The sequence below is a fragment of the Lygodium microphyllum genome, chromosome 29 (genome assembly GCF_053477565.2).
Source record: "Lygodium microphyllum isolate KBCC chromosome 29, Lygodium_microphyllum_v1.1.10, whole genome shotgun sequence".
In the NCBI taxonomy this organism is placed as follows: domain Eukaryota; kingdom Viridiplantae; phylum Streptophyta; class Polypodiopsida; order Schizaeales; family Lygodiaceae; genus Lygodium; species Lygodium microphyllum.
In genome coordinates, this window is record NC_141163.1 from 77,230,457 (window position 1) to 77,251,458 (window position 21,002).

A 21,002-nucleotide genomic window follows, 5' to 3' on the forward strand; every position below is an offset into this window, starting at 1 on the left:
ATAAAATGTTTGACATATTTAGAGTCTCAAACATTCACAAATTTGTTCATCACTTATTCACCACCATTCTTTGTATATTCTGCTTGTTTTTGGCTTTATATTCAGAATGGATATCTACAAGTATGATGCTGTCAAAAGCTTGGTAATGAGCTGTGCTGTTTTCACAGAGTGCGGGAAGATATAAAAAGATCATTGCAGCTGGAAGACTTATTTGAGGTGGTGTCCACATTTGATCGTCCAAACATTTTCTATGGTGTTAGAAACATAAGCCGAAGTCATAGTTTCAGGGAAGAGCTTGCCAATGAGGTCATGAGGGATTGTAAGAAAGGAGGCTCAACAATCATCTACTGTACGACAATCAAAGATGTGGAAGAGGTAGTCAATGTACCTATCTTGTGAAGGATTAACATGGGCCTGAAAATAGATGCACTGCAACAGTAAAGCTCTATTTATGTGTTTGAGCTGGCTGTAGGCTTCATGTTGACGTGTTTAAAGGATAGAAGGTATCTGACTTATTCTTTCTCTCTCTGTCACTCTGTGGAGCTATATTTACAATGGGCATTTATTTCATTTTAGTGCCAATGTGAGTTCTTAGCTCATTTGTGGGTTTGAGAAACTAATTGCAATGTAAACATGAAACTTTCCAAAGCCCTTCCTTGATTTGAACAAAAAACTGTCACTCTGTGGAGCTATATTTACAACGGGCATTTATTTCATTTTAGTGCCAATGTGAGTTCTTAGCTCATTTGTGGGTTTGAGAAACTAATTGCAATGTAAACATGAAACTTTCCAAAGCCCTTCCTTGATTTGAACAAAAAACTTCATATTTGAGTGAACTTGCCAGTTTAATTAAAGGAAAAGGAAAAGAGAAATAGAATTTAAAATAGAGGAAGATGTTACAAACATACCTCAACTTATTATTGTTAAATAGTAGTGAGCTCGAGGAGATGAAGACGCCTATGGAAGGTGGGTCTACATTGATTAATAACATTATTACTCAAGCTAGGTTTTGTTAGGAGTCATGTTTGTCATGTCATGTCATCTCCTGCCTGCGACCTTAAGTCTGAGTCAAACGGGGACATTAAGAGCTTTGACATGTTTGTCATGTGCTTTGATAGAGGAGGCAGCTCTATTTGGAGCATGCATTTCTGCTTCTATGAGTGTTAGGAGTGTTCACACTGTGTGTTTAGCCAGTGTTCAGCTTGTGCAGTGGTCAGGTACCCTGTCCCAGTGTGATCAGCCCCGCTTGGACTTCCCAGGATGTTGCAACTGCATTTTTGAGCCCCAGACATGCTGGTTGGCCAGTTTTGATTTGGCTCACAACATATTTTGCCATTTTTAGAGCAATCAGCCAGATCTAGGGTTGGTTGGTTATATTTAGCCCCCCTACCAGTTGCACAGATCATCATCTTCCTTTTGCAAGTTCGTACACACTTAGATTGCTGCATTCTTCTCCATCATTTGTAGGGGCTGCTGGCTGCACACTTCCTCTCCGTCATCTTCACAGTCTTTGCCACTGTCTTTGGTGCTATCATCATCTTTTGGCCTGATTTGGTGTCCTCATTGATGCTTTGGGCTGCGTGCAGGGACTGATCAGTCCATCATTGTATGCAACATTCTTTCCAAATTCAGTGCAGATTTCTCTTCCATTTCTGCTGTCTTCTCTGTTCTCCTTTTCTCTCCGTGTTTGTGTTCCTCTTCCATTGCACACTTTCATAGGTTTAAAAGACAATGAGATTAGGTGATGGCAATCATATAGTATAGATCTAGTATAGACAATGTACGTCACATAGCTACTAGGTTGGGGAGGAGGATTAAGATGAGTAGGATTGGAGGACAGCCAACAACCACCTCCGATTGGCATAGCCAAGGCATCTTAGATCATTTCCTATCAGACTTTTGAAGGAGGCTAGATGACAACTTTGGGCCTAGGAAGATATCTCTCTTTCTATGGCTATTTGTTCATGGAAGCTTAGCAATGGGTACTTGTTTTCTCATACGGCAACCATGCGTATACATCATACGTAGATGGGTATGAAAGTATCATTGGAGTATGATTCTTGCCTAGGGACTGAATTATATGTTGCCCTAATATCAATTTTAAAAACTAGTAAAAATGTATCTAGAGCAATTAAGATAATGAGCTGAGTGAAAAATTGGAAGTCACTACAAAATAGTCACTACTAGTAAGGCATTCAATGATCAAGACACACATTGATTCACCGAAAATTTAGACTTTGATTTCCAATCAATGAATCAAGAAACAATTTAAGCATAGATGGTGGTTACTGTCATACGATGTTGTCTATAGGAAGCGACACCTTGTTTGATAAAATCATTAGGTTTTGTGCTTTTTCTAGTTGTAACCCATGGAAAGTAAGGGGTCAAGTTTGAAACATGATATCATACTCCAGATTTCATGTCTACATTAGCAATCATATGTGTAAGATAAAAACTATGGTAGTGAGTTGGAGGAGACGCAGAGACATTGCTTGTTGGGATTGTTCCAAAGCCAAGGAGTTATATAGGAGAGTCCTCATGATGATCTTTCATGGCACAAGAGAGACCATGGTGGCAACTTGGGATATGTAGCTTGGATCACTAATAAGGCTCAAAATGTGGATATGAGTATTTTTAGGGGAGTCTTTGTTTTCTCATCCTTGGATAGTATTTGAGGAGGATCCCAATCCAAATTACTCGTAGGCACAATGAACCCAAGGCATAGTAAGATGTAATGGCCATTTTCTAGTTTCTTGTTCTAGTTCTAGCATATTCTTAAACCGTCCCAATCGTGTCCTCTTATGGTGACAAGGAATGGCAATTCTAGTCTCTGTCCCCATTTCCAAAACCCATCCCATCTCACTATGATTCAGGGACATTGTCATAGATTGGAGTTGATTGCTAGTATTATTGCTTGGTACATTTAGATTGCCAGGTGTAACCACGCTATAGACCTTCAAGATGTATCCACAACGGAGACTCTTTTGAGGGTTTGGATAGAGATCATTCACACTCTCTGCAAGGTGGCTTTGAGAGGAGGAGGAGGAGAGATGCCTTCTTGTGGACCTGGGACTTAGACATCTTTTTCCATATTGCCCCTCAGATATTTTGCCATTATAGTGTACTAGATCAATAGTTCACACAACCATTTGTATTTATGATATACCTAAATATCCTCTGTCTAACAGGCATTCTTTGCTATCCTATTGGTACATCCTCTTTGAATACTACCCTTCTGAACTCCTTTGTCTTTTCAAGCTGTTTGTGCATGCGATCTTCCTGGAAGATAACATCATTGCTGCGTGCTACTTTTCTTTTCTCAGGATTCCATAATCGATATCCCATTTCACCTTCATCACCATATTCTAGGAAAATACATTTATAGGACTTTGGCTCAAGTTTGATGCGTTTTTCCTTGTGAATGTGTACAAATGCCTCGCAGGCAAACACTCTCAAGTGAGCATACGAAGGTGGCTTGCTCGACCACGCTTCTTGAGGGACTCCGCAACCCGCTCCCCCCCCCCGCCCGAAAAGGCTTGTTTGGTGATTGATTAATCAAGTGTACGGCTGTCATAACAGCCTCTGCCCAAAATCCATGAGGTAAAGCATCATGTGACAGCATTGTACGGACCTTGTCTTGAATGGTCCGGTTCATACGCTCTGCAACACCATTTTGGGGTGGATTATGAGGGGCAGTGAGCTCCCTTTTAATCCCTTTGTTGTCACAAAAGTCTTGAAAGGCTTTGGACATATATCCCCCAACATTGTCAGAGCGAAGACACTTTAATGTCAGAGTGCAATCTTCTTGGATCTGAAGCTGTTAGTCTTCTTTAGGAATTTGTCAGAAAAGGCATTGAGATGCCCATTTTGTGCCAATGCTGAAAAGTACAATAAGTGCACTGATTGGAGAAATCATATGCTACTTGTTGGGGTAGTGAAGAAATGATGGCAGGTTTTAGGGTGATTGATAGCACAAGTTTGTCATTACTGATCTTGATCATTTGCTCTATTATGTTAGCATTCAGCTTGTCATAGTCATAAAGACCTAAAGAATAAAAAATGTGATTGCTAAGTGGTTTAGTGAAAAGCTTCTAATGTGCGAGTGATGAGGCTCACAAGCAGGAGATAACTGTTGTATAACATAAAATTGTAAAAGTACTGATCAGGTGATATTGTGCATAACAAGGATGATTTGAAATCTGGAATAAATTTGAACATCCAGATTTGAACACACAAATAATCACTTTTAGGGCTAGATCCTTGAAATGAGAAACTCACAAATGGCTTAGAGTTATTGACCACATTACATTGACCTTCCTATTTCAATTCATTCACTATATCTTAGGCAGTTGTACTTCTCTGCTAGAAAAGCAAGAGATATCACATTTCTTGCCAAAGTGCTACATAGTGACTTGGAACTTCTAAAAGTACACTTTGGCTATGCAGGTTACTGAGGCTTTAGTTCACATAGGATGTGATGCTCGCAGTTATCATGGTCAAATGGGCCTGAAGGTCCGTGGAGAAGTACACAGGTCAGCAAATTTTAAATTTGTTCCAAACTGCCTGCCTTCTTACACGTTTCCATTAAACCCTATGATCAGTATATGGGTCAGAGCATTTTATGGTGTGAAACTAGTCAAAAGCTATGCTTGCATTTTTGTCTTCCTAAGGCTGAAATCTCATACTGTAGGTTTTGTTTCATTATATGTTTGTTGCTTGTAATCATGGATTTTCTGGAGGACATGTTATATTCAGTGAATGCCCATTTTTATTGGAACAACCATCAAGTTTTGACTGCCAAAAAGTTAATTTTCGAAATTCCTGCTGCAAAATTGTCTTGTGAAAGCCACCAAATTGGGAAGATGTTATAACAACTGGTCATCAATGCAAAGTTTGGTGTGCTTTGGCTGAATTATCAGGCTGGTTCCATGGGGCAATATTGCGTGCCATATGGTCTACCCTTTGGGTGTTGATGTTCAGCCTAAACAATTGCTGCAATGGATTTCTCAAAAGCTGGAAGCTAAGTCTCTTTACTGGAAATCTCAGGCATGGCCTTTCCATGTGCACCTCAAAGTGGCACAAACTATTATGTTTCCTATAGGCTATGGTTACCTATTATTTGCCTCTTTTGCCTTGGGCCAATGGTAATTTGAGTGGCATTATTTGCCACATCTGTTTCATGCCATGGAAAAAGGATTCTATGCATGCTGGTGTTTCTTAGATTTCATGGAGTCATGTTTACACTCCAAAAAGCATGGGTAGTGGGGCTGTTTTAGATGTTGAGACTCACATGGCTGCTCTTGTGTTGGTCATTACTTCAAGCCATGTGTGCTGGTCATCAGCCTTGGGTCTCTATTGTTCACTTTTTTCTTGAAGACCCGAGAGTTGTTCATGGGAATACTAAAATTTAGGGTTCATGGTGGCACATGCTCAACCATTGACTCCTAGCTCTCAGTTCCTTCTTTTGTTCTCTTGACCTGTTTGGTATACTTGCGGAAGGTTGTTCTTCAAAAATGAATACACACCTAGTGGACAGATTATACTCTAATTTCTTGCAGATTGGTGGTTGTGTCTTGGTTGCTCTCTTGTGAAGGAAAACAAGATGATCGCTCTAGGTTCAATTGGATGGCATTGTTGGGCTTGTTTTCTATTGGAGATGCAACTTTGTTGGCTCATAGTGTGCTGATGTTTTTCCACACAGCCAAACGGGCTTTTGGGATTCCTTGTGGGTACCATGATTTGTGGGACATGATCTCGACACAATTGCAATTGGTTGTGTTTGGAGGATGCTTTGGTTAACTAGATTTATCATCTCTTGATTAGAGACCATCATTGGTTGGTGACCAAGGCTAGTGCTGTTTGGGGACTCCATAAAAGCAGGGCTGAGTGGAAATTGATTGTTATGGAATGATGGATCATTACGACTCCATTCAAATGCAAAGTCTTTCTTTGGAAAATGTTGATCATTGGTTTGCCCCTTGCCTTGGCCCTTTCCAAGTGCTGTATTTCTAATAGAAATTGTTTCTTTTGTACTTACCATTGTGGAATCATCTCACCACAGATTTATTTCAAGCTTATTTCCTAAGCAAGGAAGATCTAGTCTGGACTGTTTGACATTTGGAGAGTTGTGGTGGGAGTTTTTGTGTATCCCTCTAATTTGGTCTTTGGCAAGGCAAAATATCCCACTTCTACGTAGCCACATATGAACATATTGTTCCATTTTCTTAGCTTCTAGTGATCTTGGCATAACTTAGTCACTCGGTATACCTTCATCTTCAGCCTTTGGGGTCCAAAGTCCTATCGCTAGGTTGAAGGGTCTTCTCCATTGGCAACGGGATCTTGTGCAACATGTTGGCCTTCTCTTTTTGGAGGATTTAGTTTCTTAGCATACAACAGTCTCTGTTGCTACTTTTTTGCGACTCTTGTAGTTTTCTTGTGATTAATATAAGTGCCCATTATGAAAGAGAGAGAGAGAGTTGGGTCTTTGGCAAGGCAAAATATCCCACTTCTACGTAGCCACATATGAACATATTGTTCCATTTTCTTAGCTTCTAGTGATCTTGGCATAACTTAGTCACTCGGTATACCTTCATCTTCAGCCTTTGGGGTCCAAAGTCCTATCGCTAGGTTGAAGGGTCTTCTCCATTGGCAACGGGATCTTGTGCAACATGTTGGCCTTCTCTTTCTGGAGGATTTAGTTTCTTAGCATACAACAGTCTCTGTTGCTACTTTTTTGTGACTCTTGTAGTTTTCTTGTGATTAATATAAGTGCACATTATGAGAGAGAGAGAGAGAGAGAGAGAGAGAGAGAGAGAGGGGGAGGAGGAGAGCCCGTCTGACCAGCCGCCGCCAATCTGACCTGCGGGTCGTGATAGCGACCGTTGCTGGTCGCTGTTGTCGCCTGTCAGACCTGCGGGACCTGTTGGGTGTTTCGTCACGCCTATCTACTACTGTCCCGTCACTTTGCCACGTTGCAGACGCCTGCCCTGACTCGATCATCCGGTTGTCCTCTGGCCCTCCTGCTCGCGTTCGCCCATTTTTGCAGAAGGGCCGACCTGCTGTAACCCTAATCTTGACGGTTGTTAGACGAATAGAGCATCTCGTCCAGGTATGCTGCATCTGCTGCCCCACTAACCATCTGCCCTACGTCCTGCTGCTCCTGGGCGCCACTCTGCAAGCTGTGGTGCTGAGAAGGGTGAGCGAGTCTCATCATCTCGTAGTGCAAGTAGCGTCCTGCACAGTTCAGAGTGCTCTCTGGGCTACATAGAGAGAGAGAGAGAGAGAGAGAGAGAGAGAGAGAGAGAGAGAGAGAGAGAGAGAGAGAGAGAGAGAGAGAGAGAGAGAGAGAGAGAGAGAGAGACTTGTAGTCCTCCTTCAAGATCAAATCGTCACACGATGACTGGTTTGGATCTGGATTTCATAGACCAAACAGTGGCAGCACTTGGCCCGGATTCTGATGCCGAGGAACCTGAGGACATGGTTCCGTGCAACGAAGAGATGCCCCCTGGTCCCGACATTCAGCCTGCGGGTAAACGTACCAAGCATACTTCGGAAGAGATAGGTGTTCCTCCGGATCATTCCTATGCTCAGGTTGCTTCCGATCCTGTGGACTCTCAGGATGTTGACTGGGAGCATTTGCTGGAATTTGCCAACACGTTGCTTGGCGATTATGTTCAACATAATCAGGAAGCCTTTTCTGACTCAGCACCTGATGATGTTCTGGACGCCACCGTGGACCCAAAAACTGTCCTACGCTCCTTTTCGGTATTTTATGATCGCGCTGTGATACTCTTCTTCACTGGTCGAATCCCACTGCTTTCCCGTATTCGCCAGTGGCTGCACAGTCTGCTACAAGGGGAATGTGTTGAAGAGATTTTTGTTGGCTCCCGAGGGTTTTTTGAGGTTCTGTTGAAATCAGAGACGCACCATGCTGCTCTCCTGTCTAAACTGCCTTTATTTTTTGAACGCCGGTTGGTTCATGTGGTTCCATGGCGCCCAATGGCAGATTTTCAGCGTCTGCTGCAACGTGAATGCCCTGTGTGGGTAGAAGTGGAAAATTGCCCGGCTGTTTATTGGCCACTGTTGAAGGATGCTATGGCCGCGGTGGGCACTGTTCTGGTCCCTCCCAGTCTCCGGGCAGTGAATCGCAACCGCTTGTGTATGCTATGGGACACTGCAAGAAAAAGGCCTGCTTGGTTGTGCCTCAAGTGCTCGGGCATGCATCCGTTGCACTTTCGATTGAAATGGGGCAATTTTGCAGGGCATTGCTTTTCCTGTGGACAGTTGGGGCATTTTATGGCTGAATGCCCAGAATGGCAACATACCTCCGATGTTGGCCATGCTGCGCCGCCCATGGAAGATATGGTGTGTGATGCCCCGTCGCTGGATGCTATCCACCAGCCCCAAGTTCTGGCCAAATGTAAACAATAGGTTTCGGGTCTGGATTCCCGCGCCATTGATTGGGTGGAAGTACGTGCAAAAAAAGGCAACAGGGTTGTTGCTGGCATGGAAAATACTGTGCCTACTACCTCACAAGATTCCATGCGTACATATATGCGCAGGAAGGAAATGTTGTCTTCCAAGCGCTCTGCTCCTGCTATGGTTTCCTCTGCCCCCCGTCATCAGCCCGCCAGAAAAATGTATTCGGATCGTCCAAAGGGTCCCCCTGCTAAGCTGGCATTTGATACCAGAGGTAACGTCATTACCCTGTGGGACCGTCGGTATCCCTGTTCCAACCCCAAGCCAGCAGATATGCCGTCTACTTCCAAATCTGGTCCTCAGAACTCTTTTGCTGTGTTGGCGGATTTCTTGGACGAGGGAGTCCTGGACATTCTTGCCGACAAAGTCAAATCGAGGCAACCTGTGCCTCGTACCTGATTTGGTTTTAACTACACATGAAAATAGCCACGTGGAATGTGCGAGGAATTTGTTCTCGCCACAAGCAACATGCCATGTGGACTGTATTGCATGAAAATCAGTGGGATGTTCTGTGCGCTGTTGAGCACAAGAGTCACGGTGAAGCCGGAAAAGTGGTGGATTGCAATGGCTTTCGACTGTTCTATGCAGGGACACAGGCCATGCATTATTCGGGAGTGCTCATGATTGTACATGACAAATATCAGCCTATGCTTATTAAAAATGATGTTCATGGCCGCTTTTTGGTGATTGAAATTTTATTCGAAGGGGAAATCTTATGGTTACTTGGCCTCTATGCTCCGAATGATTCGTTATCTCGTCGGGAGCTTTGGCAGACTTTGCAGACCTCCTTGTCACTTGGCAGACGGGGCTTCTTCATGGGGGATTTCAATATGTGTGTGGATTCTTCCCAGTCCACATTAGAGCATTCGGTAATGGACGCGCCGGAAAGTCGTATGTGGCATGAGTCGGCTCTTGCTGTTCTTAAGCAAGATCTCTGGTCCTGGCTACACCCGTCTTCTACAGGGTTTACTTTCCATTCTGCCCAGTATGCAACAACATGGTCGCGATTGGATCGTATATATATCATGCAGAATGATGATTTTCTTCCCGAGATGCTCGACATCAAAGTGTTGCAGCAATATGCCTTGTTAGACCATTTCCCTCTGCAGCTTGAGCTGCTTGCACAACCCATTGCACCTTTCAAGCGATTTCTGGACCGACTCCCTTTGCGCTTCAACTCATCTTACCTGAAGCATGCACTCTTTCAGGGCTATATGCAGCAATTGATTGACAGATTCGTCTTGGACTTATCTTCGCAGGGCACTGCGTCTTTTGAAAGATTGCTCTCTAATGTGCAGCGGGTTGCTCGGCAGTATGGGATTTATCATGCCTCTCTTTGTCGGCAGCGTCGCAAGGCAGCAGAGGATTTGCTGGCTTTGGTTCGTTCTCTGCTGGTGGACACTCCGGATGATGCATTCCTGCTCGCACTGGACATGCGGGTGGCTGATCTTATTAAAGCATTCCAGTTGAAATCATATCAGCAGGCCAAATTGCAACATCTGACGGAAACTTTGCAAGATAGTGCATGTCAGACCCTTAAGTTCTTTCGAGCTCTCCATGCCTCTCCTGCTCGAGAAAATATGACCAGACTCAAGGATGTAGAAGGCCACCCTATCCTGGATACGCAGACTATTGTGCATATGTGCAGGAATTATTTCCGTGACCTTCTCGGTTCCACTTCTCCACCTTCGGTCCAAATTACTCAGGCCCGTTCGGCTTTTTATGACCTGGTCCGCAATCAGCTTCCGCAGGACATGGAAGCTACTATGGAGTCCGATATTTGTGAGGCAGAGGTTATGGACGTCTTGTTACACTTGCCTAAGGATAAAAGCCCGGTTGGATGGTCTCACTAATGAGTTCTTTGAAGCTTTTGCTACCCAACTGGTGAAACCTTTGCAGGCTTTGTTTCAGCAGGTGTGGGAAACGGGGATCATGCCTTCCTCATGGAAAGAAGGCCTTATTAAACTGCTTCCAAAAGCTCCTTCGCCATCTAAGTTGACACAGTGGCGCCCAATTTCTTTGATGGGCTCAATGTACAAAATCTTTTCCAAAGTAATGGCGAATCGGCTCCATAAGCATCTCCCGGCCATTGTGCACCCTCTCCAGTATGGTTTCATCAAGGGCCGAAATATCCTACACAATGTCTTGAATGCTCAACTGGCAATTGATTATGCCAGGCATTCCAATCAGGAGGTCGTACTGATTCAACTGGACCTGGAAAAGGCTTTTGACTATCTAGACTGGTCTTTCGTTGCTGAACTTATGTCTGCTATGGGCTTTGGTCCGCGGATGTCTCGTCTAACATACACCATTAGCGCTGCAGCATCTTTGCGGGTCATGCTGAACGGAGGTGTTACTGAGCCATTTGTCCTTGCCCGCTCTGTCAGACAAGGGTGCCCTTTGAGCCCTCTATTTTTTGCCCTTGCAACACATCCAGTTCTTTCGATGTTATCTCATATGGCAGCCTCTTCTCAGTTGGCCGGACTGTCGCTTCCTACAGGACAGCACTTCATTAGCCAATCCCTGGCAGATGATACTTTTATGATTTTGCGTGCGGACAGGGATAACCTTCGAAGAGCATTGGATGTTTGGAGCCTCTTTGGTCAGGCGTCCGGCCTTCGTATCAATGCCCTCAAATCAGCCATTCTCAGCTGCACGGAGTTGGATTTGCAGTCCTTGGACTGGCAGGGTCTGGTTGTTCCTCGTGGCTCCATTGTCAGGCACCTTGGGTACCCTTTGGGTGTTGATATTCCCCCAAAGCAGCTTCTGCAGTGGATTTCTTAGAAAATGGTGGCTAAGTTTATGTATTGGAAATCTCAAGCATGGCCTTTCCATGTTCGCCTCAAAGTGGCCCAGACTATTATGTTGCCAATGCTCACATATTTCTTGCCATTGTTGCCCTGGACTACTACGACTCTCAATGTTCTTACTCAGTCTATTCGTTTCATGCTATGGAAGAAAGACTCATTGCATGCAGGTATTTCCTGGATCTCTTGGTCGCATGCGTGCACCCCCAAACGCATGGGTGGCGGAGCTATTTTAGATGCCCAAACTCACATGCAGGCACTCCGTTGGTCGCTTTTCCGCGCCATGTGCTCGGATCATCATCCATGGGTTGATATAGCTCGTTATTTCCTTGAGGGCCATGGGCTTCTACATGGCAATACCCAAATCCGGAGTTCTTGGTGGCATGTTCTTAATGCTGATTCGCGGTTCTCCAGTTCTTCTTCGTCGCTGCTTACTCATTTGGTGTGTTCTTGGAAACAGGTCCTCCAGAAGGCTCAGTGGCATCCAGCGGAGGATCGCTTAGCTACTAACTCTTTTCAATTGGAGTTGCTGGCAGTCTCGCGTTTACTTGCATGAGAAGGTAAACAGGACCTTAGACCCCGATTCAACCGGATGGCCCGTTTGGGTTTGTCTTCAGTTGCGGATGCCACCCTTGCCAGTCGCAATGTGCTTATATCTTTTCGTACAGCTAGGAGGCTTTTCAGGATCCCTCGTGGATACTGGCCTTTATGGGAACAGCTTTTGAGGGTGCTCCAGAGCAGACAACCCTTTCCTGCCCTTGCTTCGGATCATCCCTAGCAGGATTGGGACCTACAAGGCCGGCTGACTTTAAGCAAAGCTTTTGCTAACCAAGTGTATCATATTCTGATTAAAGATCGTCAATGGCTCGCCACCAAAGCGAATGCTTTATGGGGATTACGTGAATCCCGGTCATGGTGGAGGGAAACTGTGATGGTGGGCTGGTTGAACAAGACACCCTTCAAATGTAAAGTCTTTCTTTGGAGAATGATGATTGGTGGTCTTCCGCTTGCTTCGGCTCTTTCCAAGCGACGAATCTCCAATGGCCACTGTTTCTTTTGCACCACTGCTGTGGAATCCGCCCGCCACCGATTTATTTCTTGCCCCATCGCAAAGAAAGTCTGGTTATTTTTGTCGGCTGTTTGGCAAGGAGTGGTTGGTTTCACCCTGCGCCCCTTTGATTAGGTTTTCGGGCAGCCCAAATACCCCGCTCCTGCACAGCCACATATGAAGCTCGTGTTTCATTTTCTTCGATATTGGGGCTGCTGGCATAACTGGACCATTCGGAATGCTTTTCTTTTTGACTCCGCCTATAATTTTCAGCGGCATATTGCGAGGCTTAAGGGCCTCTTGTATTGGCAGTTGGATTTTCTCCGGCATTCTGATTTGCTCTCTAGGGAGGACTTACGTCCCTGGCATATGGCAATTTCCTCTGCATCTTTGCCATGACGTTGTAACTTGTAGTACTTAGAACCTCTTCACATGATGACTTAGATTGTCGTCATGTATCTTGTAATCAAGTAATCTTGTACTTTTTTCGTAATTAATACAATTACCTTTTACGAAAGAGAGAGAGAGAGAGAGAGAGAGAGAGAGAGAGAGAGAGAGAGAGAGAGAGAGAGAGAGAGAGAGAGAGAGAGTATTGTGAATATGTGTAGGAATTATTTCCTCGACCTTCTTGGTTCCACTTCTCCACCTTCAGGCCAAATTACTCATGCCCGTTCAGTTTTTTATGATCTGGTTTACAATCAGGTTCCGTAGGACATGCAAGCTACTATGGAGATAGATATTTGTGTAAGGTTATGGATGTTTTGTTACACTTGCCCAAGGATGAAAGTCGTGGCTGGGATGGTCTCACCAATGAGTTCTTTGAGGTTTTTGCTACCCAACTGGCGAAACCATTGATGGCTCTGTTTTAGCATGTGTGGGAAACGGGGATCATGCCTTCCTCATGGAAAGAATGACTTATTAAACTGCTTCCAAAAGTTCCTTCGCCGTCTATGTTGAAACATTGGCGCCCAATTTCTTTGATGGATTCTATGTATAAAATCTTTTCCAAAGTAATGGCGAATCGGCTCCATAAGCATCTTCCTGCCATTGTGCATCCTCTCCAATATGCTTTCATTAAGGGCCGAAACATTCTACACAATGTATTAAATGCGCAACTGGCGATTGATTATGCAAGACATTCTAATCAGGAGGTCCTACTGATTCAATTGGACCTGGAAAAGGCTTTTGATTATCTGGACTGGTCTTTCATTGCAGAACTTATGTCTACTATGGGCTTTGGTGCTTGGATGTCTCGTCTGATTTACACCATCAGTGCTGCAGCGTCTTCGCGAGTCATGCTGAATGGAGGCGTTACTGAGCCATTTGTCCTTGGCCGCTCTGTCAGACATGGATGCCCTTTGAGCCCTCTCTTCTTTGCCCTTGCGACTCATCCAGTTCTTTCGATGTTATCTCATATGGTAGCTTCTACTCAGTTGGTTGGATTGTCGTTTCCTTCTGGACAGCACTTCATTAGTCAATCCTCGGCTGATGACAGCTTTATGATTCTGCGTGCGGACAAGGACAACCCTCGCAAAGCATTAGATGTTTGGGCTCTCTTTGGTCAGGCTTCCGGTCTTCGTATCAATGCTTTGAAATCAGCCATTCTCAGCTGCACGGAGTTGGATTTGCAGTCATTGGACTGGCAGGGTATGGTTATTCCCCGTGGCTCCATTGTCAGGCACCTTGGGTACCCTTTGGGTGTTGATGTTCCCCCAAAGCAGCTACTACAGTGGATTTCACAGAAACTGTCGGCTAAGTTTCTGTATTGGAAGTATCAGGCCTAGCCCTTCCATGTTCGCCTCAAAGTAGCCCAGACAATTATGTTGCCAATGCTCACATATTTCTTGCCATTGCTGCCCTAGACTACTACTACACTGAATGCTCTTACTCAGTCTATTCATTTCATGTTATGGAAGAAGGATTCCATGCATGTAGGCATTTCCTATATTTCTTAGTCGCATGCGTGCACCCCCAAACACATGGGTGGAGGGGCTATTTTAGATGCCCAAACTCATATGCTGGCACTCTGTTGGTCTCTTTTCCGCGCCATGTGCTCGGATCATCATCCATGGGTCGTTATAGCATGTTATTTTCTTGAGGATCACGGGCGTCTACATGGTAATACCCAAATACGGAGTTCTTGGTGGCATGTTCTTAATGGCGATTCTTAGTTTTCCAATCCTTCTTTATCTCTGCTTGCCCATTTGGTATGTTCTTGGAGACCGGTCCTCCGGAAGGCTCAGTGGTATCCAGCGGAGGATCGCTTAGCTACTAATTCTTTTCAATTGGAATTGTTGGCAGTCTCGCGGTTACTTTCGTGGGAAGGTAAACATGAGCTTCGACCACAATTCAACCGTATGGCACATTTGGGCTTAACTTCAGTCGCGGATGCCACCCTTGCCAGTCGCAATGTGTTGATATCCTTTCGTAGAGCAAGGAGGCTTTTTAGGATTCCTCGTGGATAGAGGCATTTATGGGAACAGCTTTTGATGGTGCTCCAGAGCAGACACCCCTTTCCTGCCCTTGCTTTGGATCGTCCCTGGCAGGACTAGGACTTTGCAGGCCGGCTGAATTTAGAAAAGGCTTCCACTAACCAGGTGTATCATCTTTTGATTAAAGATCATCAATGGCTGGTTACTAAAGCTAATACTCTATGGGGATTGCGTAAATCCCGGTCATGGTGGAGGGCAACTGTGATGGAGGGCTGGTTGAACAAGACACCCTTCAAATATAAGGTCTTTCTTTGGAGGGTGATGATTGGTGGTCTTCCGCTTGCTTCAGCTCTTTCCAAGCGTCGAATCTCCAACGGCAACTGTTTCTTTTGCACCACTACTGTGGAATCCGCCCGTCACAGATTTATTTCTTGCCCCATCGCTAAGAAAATCTGGTCATTCTTGTCAGCCGTTTGGCGAGTGGTGGTTGGTTTATCGCTACGCCCGTTTGATTGGGTTTTTGTGCAGCCCAAATACCCCACACCGACACAGCCACATATGAGGATCGTGTTTCACTTTCTTCGATATTGGGGCTGTTGGCATAACTGGACCATTCAGAATGCTTTTCTTTTTGATTCCGCCTATAATGTTCAGCGGCATATTGCTAGGCATAAGGGTCTCTTGTACTGGCAGATAGATCTTCTCTGGCACTCTGACATGCTCTCTCGGGAGGACTTACGTCCTTGGCATACGGCAATTTCCTCTGCGTCTTTGCCATAACTTTGTAACTCTTAGGTCATTTGGTTCTTGTAAAGAGATAGTGTGCTCTTTACACACGATGGGGTAGAGCCATCGTGTATCTTGTAATCATGAAAACTTGTACCTTTTTCGTAATTAATACAATTACCTTTTACGAAAAAAGAGAGAGAGACTTTTACGGAGAGAGAGAGAGAGAGAGAGAGAGAGAGAGAGAGAGAGAGAGAGAGAGAGAGAGAGAGAGAGAGAGAGAGAGAGAGAGAGAGAGGGGGGGGGAGAGAGAGAGAGAGAGAGAGAGGGGGGGGAAGAGAGAGAGAGAGAGAGAGAGAGAGAGAGAGAGAGAGAGAGAGAGAGAGAGAGAGAGAGAGAGGGGCTGTTGGAGTGATGGCGGGGAGAGAAGTGATGGCGATGTTGCCGCCTGCGCGTGCGGTTCGGCTGCCGGTTGTTTGTCCTTCGCCCGCCGTCACGTCTGCCTGTCCTTGGCCGTCGCGCCTGACCTGCCCGCCGTCACGCCTGTTTGTCTTCGCCCGTCGTCAGACCTGCGCTCGTCGTCACCTGACCTGCGCCTGTCGCCACCAGTACTGCGCCCGTCGCCCGTCCTCGTCAGCCCTGCGTCCTTGGTCAGACCTGCACTAGTCGTCCGTCGTCTGCGTCTGCTACCTTCCTTCGTCTGCGTCTGCTTTCCCTCGTTACCCCCTGCGCGCCGCCCTGCCCTGCGTGTCGCTCTGCCCTGCCCTGCGCGCCGCCCTGCCCTGCCCTGCGCGACCTGACCTGTGTACTCCTGTACACACACACATACACACACACACACACACACACACAGACAGAGAGAGAGAGAGAGAGAGAGAGAGAGAGAGAGAGAGAGAGAGAGAGAGAGAGAGAGAGAGAGAGAGAGAGAGAGAGAGAGAGACGCTTGAATGAGTGCACGCCTGTTCGCCTGTGGTCCCCTGCTTTACGTCCGCGTGCAGAGCTAAGGCAACCGAGAGCGAGAGAGAGAGGATCGCCTCGACCTGTGCGCTGCCTGGAGACCCATCTGACGACTGCCGCCTGACGACTTCTTCAGGGAGAAGACAGCAGTATGGCTGGCGTGGATATGAATTTTCTAGACCGGACGGTGGCAGCCCTTGGCTCTGATTCCGATACAGAGGAGCCGGAGGATATGGTGCCGTGCACGGAAGAGATGCCTCCGGGTTTTGAATTGCCGCTTGCGGGCAAACGCTCCAAGGATACTTCTGATGAGCCAATGGGTCCTCAGGAACGTTCCTATGCGTAGGTTGCCTCTGATCCTGTGGATTCGCAGGAGATTGACTGGGAGCATTTGCTGGACTTTGCTAATACTCTGCTTGGCGATTATGTCCAGCATAATAATGAAACTTTTTGTGATGCGGAAACTGATGATGTGCTAGAAGCCACGGTGGACCCGAAATCAGTCTTGCGGTCCTTCTCGGTGTTTTATGACCGTGCTGTTATACTTTTCTTCACTGGCAGGATCCCAGTGCCTTCACATATTCGCCAGTGGATGCACCATTTATTGCAAGGGGAGTGTGTTGAGGAGATCTTCCTTGGACCTCGCGGCTTTTATGAGGTGCTGTTGAAATCGGAAACACATCGAGCTGAGCTCCTGTCCAAGTTGCCATTATTCTTTGATCGCCGCTTGGTCCATGTTGTACCATGGTGCCCTTTGGGCGACTTCCAGCGTCTGCTTCAACGAGAATGGCCGGTGTGGGTGGAAGTGGAAAATTGTCCGGCGGTCTATTGGCCATTGTTGAAGGATGCGATGGCAGTGGTGGGAACAGTGCTGGTTCCCCCAAGCCTCAGGGCTATGAATCGAAACCGTTTATGCATGTTATGGGACACGGCCAGGAAAAGGCCTGCGTGGCTTCGCCTCAATTGTTCTGGCATGCATCCTTTGCATTTTCGCTTGAAATGGGGCAACTTTGCAGGGCACTGCTTTTCATGTGGTAAATTGGGGCATTTTATGGCCGAATGCCTTGAAAGGCAACCGTCTTCCGAGGATGCGCAGGTTGTGCTGCCTAAGGATGACATGGTGCTTGATGCCCCGGCACAAGAGGCCCTTCAGCCACCTAATGTCGTGGATAAAGGCAAACAACAGGTCCTGGGTTTGGATTCCCGTAGCACTGATTGGATTGAGGCATGTCAAAAAAAAGGTAAAAAGTTGGATGCAGGCTTGGCGGATCCTGGGCCTAATGCTTCACAGGATTCCGTGCGCACGTATATGCGCAGGAAAGAAATGTTCACTTCACAGCAGGCTGCGCGTACTATGGCCCCGTCTGCCCTCCGTAATCAGTCTACAAGGAAAGTCTATACAGACGGTCCCAAGGGCCCACCTGCTAAGCTGGCGTTTGATACAAAAGGTAATGTGATTACACCCTGGGATCGGCGTTATCCCCGCCCCACTCCCAAGGCAGTGGATTTTCCTTCTACCTCTAAAGCAGGTCGCCAGAATTCGTTTGCAGTATTGGCTGATTTTCTAGATGAGGGTGTCCTGGATGCTCTCGCGGAAAAGGTGAAATCGAGGCAACAGGCGCCTCGTTCCTGACTTCCTTTTTTTGAAGATATATGAAGATAGCCACGTGGAATGTGCGAGGCATTTGCTCTCGCCATAAGCAACATGCCATGTGGACTGTCTTGCATGAGAACCAGTGGGATGTATTGTGTGCAGTTGAGCACAAAAGTCACGATGAAGCAGGAAAAGTTGTGGATTGTCATGGATTCCGTCTGTTTTATGCAGGGACACATGCTACGCACTATTCGGGCGTGCTGATGATTGTCCATGAGAAATTCCAGCCTGTTCTTGTTAAAAATGACGTGCAGGGCCGCTTTCTGATAATCGAAGTCTTATTTGAAGGAGAGATTTTATGGTTGCTGGGCCTCTATGTTCCGAATGATCCCGCCTCCCGACGGGATCTTTGGTCGACTTTGCAGGCTTCCATGTCACTTGGCCGAAGGGGGTTTTTGATGGGAGATTTCAATATGTGTGTTGACTCTTCTCAGTCCACTTCAGGGCATTCGGTAATGGATACGCCGGAAAGCCGGGTGCGGAATTCCTTTGCTTTGCGCGTACTTAAGCAAGATCTTTGGTCGTGGCTTCACCCTTCCTTTTCAGGGTTTACTTTTCATTTTGCACAATATGCAACTACTTGGTCGCGGTTGGACCGAATGTATATCATGCAGGGGGATGATTTCCTTCCCGAGATGCTGGAAATGAAGGTCTTGCAGCAATATGCGTTGTCGGATCATTTCCCCCTCCAGCTTGAGATGCGGGCACAACCTATTGCACCTTTTATGTAGTTGCTGGATAGGCTCCCTTTACGTTTCAACTCCTCTTATTTGAAGCATCCAATTTTTCAGGGCTATATGTAGCAATTGATTGAGAGGTTCTTATTGGACTTCGCCTCTGAGGGCTTGGCGTCATTTGCACGGCTGCTCTCTAATGTGCAGCGGGTTCCTCGGCAGTATGGGATGCATCATGCCTCTCTTTGTCGGCGACGTCGACATGCAGCAGAGGACTTATTGGGTTTGGTCCGTTCCTTGCTCGTGGATTCCCCAGATGATGATTTTCTGCTGTCACTGGAGAGGCGATTGGCCCATCTTATTCAAGTGTTTCAGTTGAAATCTTATCAGCAGGCCAAGCTGCATAACTTGACTGACACATTGCAAGATAGTGCCTGCCAGTCTCATAAGTGTCAGAGTGCAGCGGTGCGGAAGCGTAGGACTGAGAGAGAGAGAACGCAGAGAGAAAAGGGAGAGAAAGAGACAGTGTACAATGAAGATCTGCTGTATAAAGAATGCTGAATACAAAGATATACACGGGCGCAGTGCGCTGGACTGCGTGTCTCCACCTCGACGATGCGACCTGCTGTCCACCTCGAAGTCTGCTGCAATCTGCACTGTCTGCTGTCTGAAATCTGTGAACAGAGACAGAAATCTGCACGGCACCGGTCTGTAATCTGCGACAGAGAATAGTGGCCAGACTGCTGAAAACGTCAGCAACAAATAGGCGAAAAATCACCTAGAACGGGGCTCAAAAATGGGGCGCAGCCTGATAAAAATAGCTGCAGGCAGTCGGACTGCCACGTGGCAGTCCGACTGCACAGTCCGACTGTGTAGCTGGTCCGACTGCTGGACCAGCTGTGCTGTTGCCTAAAAAACAGGCTATGAACTCTAACACCCCCTCTCAGAGCCTGGACAGGGTAGAAGCCTGAGGGATCTGGAATGTTGCCGAAGTAGAGCCTGAGGAAGCGCCTTCGTAAACAAATCCGCAAGATTATCCTCCGTCTTGCAATACTCCACAGTGATGGTCTCATCCAGAAGCTTTTCTCGAATGAAGTGGTACTGAATCTCAATGTGCTTCGTCCGGGCATGAAAAACAGGATTTCTTGCCAAGGCAATGCAACTCTCATTGTCACATCGCAGCAATGTAGGACGAGTCTGGGGGCACCCAAGCTCCTCCAACAATCTCCGAAGCCACACTACCTCGCATGTGGTGGAAGATGCGGCCCGATACTCCGCCTCAGTAGACGAAAGGGCTACCGTGGGCTGCTTCTTGCTACTCCATGAAATAACACCTGCACCCAAAGTAAAGCAGTAACCTGTTGTAGACCGCCTGTGGTCCACGTCACCGGCCCAATCCGAGTCGCGCCAACCTGCAAGTACAAGATCAGACCCATCTGTCCCTGCGGGGTAATGAATCCCCAAATCAGACGTCCCCCTCAGATACCGAAGTATCCTCTGAGCAGCCTGCCAATGCACCGTCTTAGGTTTACTCATGAACCCTGCCAAGAGCCCAACAGCAAAACATAGATCAACCCTCGTGTTGAGAAGCCAAATCAAGGACCCTATCAACTGTCGATAGCGGGAAGCATCCGCCAAAGGAGAAGCTGAGTGGGAAGTGGCCTTCCAGTTCGGATCCATAGGAGTAGAGAGGGCCCGACAATCTTCCATCTCAAAAGACACCAAGAGCTCCTGTACATATCTCTGTTGGGAGATAAAGATCCCCCTCTCAGACTGATAAATCTCATGGCCTAAAAAGAAATGGAGTAGCCCCAAATCCGTCATCACGAACGTCCGATGTAAAGCTGACTTTGTCTCCTGGACCTGCTGTGCATCATCACCTGTGACAATCAAATCATCAACATATAATACAAACAGCACACAACCATCCTCGGAAGTGTGAACATACAGCTGCGGATCGGCCTTGGACCGCCGATATCCCAACTGAGTTTGGAGGAACGAATCAATCTTCTCGTTCCAAGCTCGCGGGGCCTGCTTGAGACCATACAGGGCCTTCTTCAACCTGTAGACTTTCCCATCCGAAGAACCAAAGCCAGGAGGCTGCTCAACGTAGCTCTCCTCCTTCAAATCACCATTCAGGAAGGCCGACTTCACATCCAATTGATAAACAGGCCATCTCCTATGGCCAGCCAAAGCAAGAACAGCTCTAATGGTTGCCATACGAGC

The 21,002-nt window shown here is 46.6% G+C and overlaps 1 protein-coding gene across 2 annotated transcripts in view; it reads left to right on the forward strand.

Moving 5' to 3' along the window:
• The window catches only part of LOC148010821 (uncharacterized), a 168,314-nt gene that overhangs the window by 53,110 nt on the left and 94,202 nt on the right, over positions 1-21,002 (forward strand). For both annotated transcript variants that reach the window (XM_087671275.1, XM_087671274.1), the window contains exons 7-8: positions 168-375; positions 4,447-4,532. In XM_087671275.1, coding sequence (XP_087527401.1) covers positions 168-375; positions 4,447-4,532 — 294 coding nt within the window. The remainder of the gene's footprint in view (positions 1-167; positions 376-4,446; positions 4,533-21,002) is intronic.